This window comes from Myotis brandtii, unplaced genomic scaffold, assembly GCF_000412655.1.
Source record: "Myotis brandtii unplaced genomic scaffold, ASM41265v1 scaffold954, whole genome shotgun sequence".
Classification (NCBI taxonomy): domain Eukaryota; kingdom Metazoa; phylum Chordata; class Mammalia; order Chiroptera; family Vespertilionidae; genus Myotis; species Myotis brandtii.
Genome location: NW_005371937.1, coordinates 525,410 through 529,414, shown reverse-complemented (window position 1 = coordinate 529,414; position 4,005 = coordinate 525,410). Strand labels below are relative to the sequence as shown.

At 46.4% G+C, this 4,005-nt stretch overlaps 1 protein-coding gene across 1 annotated transcript in view; it reads left to right on the top strand.

Annotated features, from left to right (window-relative positions):
• Positions 1-3,182, top strand: part of LOC106724754 (receptor-type tyrosine-protein phosphatase gamma-like) — a 594,585-nt gene extending 591,403 nt beyond the window's left edge. The window contains exons 11-12 of the mRNA XM_014533217.1: positions 2,271-2,320; positions 2,956-3,182. Of these exons, the coding sequence (XP_014388703.1) occupies positions 2,271-2,320; positions 2,956-3,165 (260 nt within the window). The 3' untranslated portion in view covers positions 3,166-3,182. The remainder of the gene's footprint in view (positions 1-2,270; positions 2,321-2,955) is intronic.
• The last annotated feature ends 823 nt before the right edge of the window (positions 3,183-4,005 follow it).

Here is a 4,005-nt window from a genome sequence, read left to right as displayed (position 1 = left end):
AGGAGAGCTTAGGGGCAGTGCCCTGTCATTGTCCCTGCCCCTGAGTCCCCTTAGGCCTGTGGACCAGGTGAAGGGAAAGGGGCTGTAGGAATGTCCTGGTCACCACGGCCAGAGCTGTCCCTGCTGGAAATTGTTCAGGATTAATGAGAAGCGGGCCTGCGGGTGGAGTGGCTGTGGAGTTGGACGGCCTTAATCAGAGCCTTCGGGAAGGGCAGGCGAAGCAGGTCTCCTGGGAACTTTTGTTCCGTCTTAACAAAGGGAGGTGCATGTGCAGACCTGTCTGAGGCCTCCGTGCAGCACCACCGATGGGGCAGCATAAAGGAAGGTGGGAGGTCTGCTGAGTCCTGGCCGGAGCCCGTTGCTTCGTGGGCTGCCTCCTGTGACCCGGTGGTGGTGACTTCTCCAGTCTGTTCTCCATTTGTCCCTTTGCACCTTTCACTTTCCGCTTTGCAAAATGAATGCATGGTGAGGTCAGGGGTTGCAAACTCGGGTGCCCGGGGCCTGGCGGGGAACATGGACAGAGGAGGGAGGACTGTGGGTGGGGAAGAGGAGGCTCTGTGCCACTGAGCAGGGTGACGGACACCTGAGCAGGGGGGACGGACACAGCTCCGGTTGAATGTTGCCCCGCAGGAAGGCGAGCTCAGTTTGGACAAATACTGTGATTTTTCAAGATAAATAAGCCAGAATCTAGGATTTGTTTTTTAGATGAAAGCAGTTCAGTGCTTACAGACTTACTGTATACAATGGCAACAAAGTTATTTTTTTTTAAATAGCTTGCAGGCCAAACAGAAGTTATGTTGGTCACCTGCCACCTCTGGTTTAGATAAAAATAACAGCAGGCTCAAATGTTTTTTATTGTGGTATTTAGCGTGTTTTTTGCTAATTTCTCAGGGCCATGTGTGGTATAGGAAGCAGACTTTTAGTATATGTAGCCCTATTGGTTTTTTAGATAAAGACAAAGACACAATTTGGTACGTCCTTTTTATAAAAAGTTATATTGTTTAGCATTATTCACGATAGCAGAAAGGTGGAAATAGCCCAAACACCCACCAGTAATGAATGAGTCAATAAAATGTGGTACACGTACCATGCAGTGTTGTTCAGCCTTAAAAAGGGATGAGATTCTGACACTTCGAGGCACCATGAGGACACTGTGCTAAGTGCAATAAGCCTGTCACCAAAAGGCAACCACGTATGACTCCAGTTCTGGGAGGCGCTAGAGCAGCCAGACTTCCGGAAACGGAGTAGAATGGGTGTTTCCAGGCTCGGGCGTGAGAACGGGGAGGTTTAATGGGGGCAGAGTTTCAGGTTTACAAGATGAGAAGTCTGCACAGCAGTGTGGGCCTACCTAACTCTACTGAACTGTGCTCGGAAAAGGGGTTAAGGTGGTAAGTTTTGTGTTATGTTAAAGTTATATTGCTATATTGTTTAATAATAATGACACATGGGTGAACAGAACTTCATGAAGGAACGAACACCAGGGAGAGTAATGCGTGGTTAGCATAAAAGAATTTGACCATTTAAAGCAACGATGGGTTTTAAAACTTACGTGGAAATAAAATATATGACGATGCACAAAAAGTGAGGTAGGCCAATGGAATTTAAAAATTCTGTATTTCTTCCATTCTTAGGAGGTATTAAAAGTGCTAATTTAAGGTAAACTATCATAAATTTAGGATGTATATTGTAATCACTGAAAGGATCATGTAAGAAATTATAAACAAAAAGCAAATAGAGAGGAACAAGGAAATAATATGATTCCACTTATATGAAGTTCAAAACTAGAATTCTGACCGAGGTCAGAGTGTGGGTGCGTTGGGGAAAGGGGGTGGGTGTTGAGTGGGTGGGGCACAGGCAGAGCAGCTGGGGTGCGGGAGCATGCCTGTACTCAGTGTGGGTGTAGTCACACGGGTGTTTACAGGGGTAAACATTAATTGGCCTATTCCCTTAAGACTTGTACATTTTACTCTATGTAAGCTTTACCTCAGTAAGTCAGAAATCAGTAACAATTCTTAAAAATTTTGAAACTAATAGCTTAAGACAAGATTCAGCAAATTATGGCCCACAGGCCAAATGCAGCCCTCTGCGTGTTTTTTAATGACTCACAGTCTGAGAAGTGTTTGCCGTTTTTAAGTGGCTGGGAGAAAATCTAAAAGGGAATGATATTTCATTCCATGCAAATTATATGTAATTCACATTTATGTCTGTCAGTAAGGTTTTGTTGGAACAAAAGAATTCATGGTTTACAATGTAATTTATTTGTTTCTCAGCTAATACCACTCGAATATTCCAAGGGACCAGAATTGTGAAAACAGGAGTGGTAAGTAGGGAATGTTTTCTAAGTAGTTAATGAATTGTGAAAACAGGAGTGGTAAGTAGGGAATGTTTTGTAAGTAGGTGTTTTGTCCTGGTTGTTAATTTGCATGCAGTTGAAACTGTCACCACGAGGTGGCAGTATGATGTTGTGAAACTGCTTCATGGGGAAAAGTGAAGATACAGAAAAATTTACATTATTCACTGTTTATAATTCAATCCATTAGGAAAACAAGCTGTGCAGCAGAGTTAAAGCAGTAGTGTTATACAATATAATTTTTGTCTAGGTGAAAAGTTCTCTGGTTTTTAATTCTTTATTATCTGTAGGGTCATAGGATGTAGGATTGCACAGGTCAGCCAGCTCCAAGCCCTTGGTTGGACACACGCTGAAATTCCCAGAGGTTGTCATTTGCCCAAAGCCATGTGGATTTTCAAATTTCCGTAGCCTCAATCAATATCTAAGTTTTCCCATTTCTAGTGCAACTAATAATCATAACAGTGATCACATGGTTGATGATAACAATAGCCTAACACTTACTCAGCATTTCCTGGGTTTCAGGCACAGGTTATTTTATTATTTTACTTACTCCTCACAGCCTCCCACAAGATTGGTGTTACCTTTATTCCCCTTTTATGGTTCAGGACACCGAGGCTCCGTGGGTTGTGGTGATGTGCCCAGCATCACCCGGAGAGCGCGAGTGGTCTTCGCTCAGCCGGGGCTGCCTGACTTCATTGATTGAGTGCCCCCTTGTGTGTGGCATCGGGCATTTCATTAACCAACTTAAGAACGCTACATTTGCTAACTTGATCCTCTTGGAACTACAGAGTTTTCTAATTAAAACCTCTCGATAAAACGATAAAATCTAAGGTGCCCTGGCATATTGTTTTGAATGGATTTCTGGCTGTCAGAACCAACATTAAGCTCAGACCTCGGCGGCCCTGGCTGTTTCCCCAGCTCCCGCCCTCAGTGCAGTCCCACCCTTAGTGCAGCCCCGTCTTTCAGCACCAGGTTAGCTTGGTGGGGAGAGTGAGCTGCGGTTTGGACACAAGCTGCCCTTGACATCTCTGTGCCTCAGTTTCCTCCTCTGTAAAATGGGTGATGACCATCCCGGATGGTGTGGGAAGCCCTAGCACGTTGCTGGCAGCTGTTAAGTGGAGCAGTGATCGCTGTCATGTCCGTGGGCAAAGGTTTTGCCCTGGAGAAGCCCAGAGACTCTGAAGGGTGCAGGACGTGGGGTGCGGACTGTGAACAGGTCCCAGAGCCTGCAGGGTGGCCCGCCCCGCAGGCATGGACAGGAAACTCCCCTGTCCCTCTACTTCCTCCCTGTCAGATGGCGGGACCCGATCCAGGAGGGCCTTCTGGACCCGAGCGGGGTCTTGTCCACAAGCACCAGAGACATAAGAAAGCGAGGCCTCCCGCCGCGTCCAGGGCCACCCAAGAGCAGCTGACTAGCTGGTGTTGCCAACTGACCACTCACTTGATAGTTGTCTTTCAGCCTAATTTAATGCTACTCACTTTGGGGCCACTTAGCTCCTCCTGAGCAATGGCAGTGAAAGCGGGGCTTGATCTATGTGCGAAGGGACTAAAAACCATTAAAGCGGAGATGGCCGTCCATGGTCACCTGAGTCAGCTTTGGCGCCGAGCTTGGGGAAAGCCCACGCGTAAAACAAAAACCCGCAAAACCCTCTGCG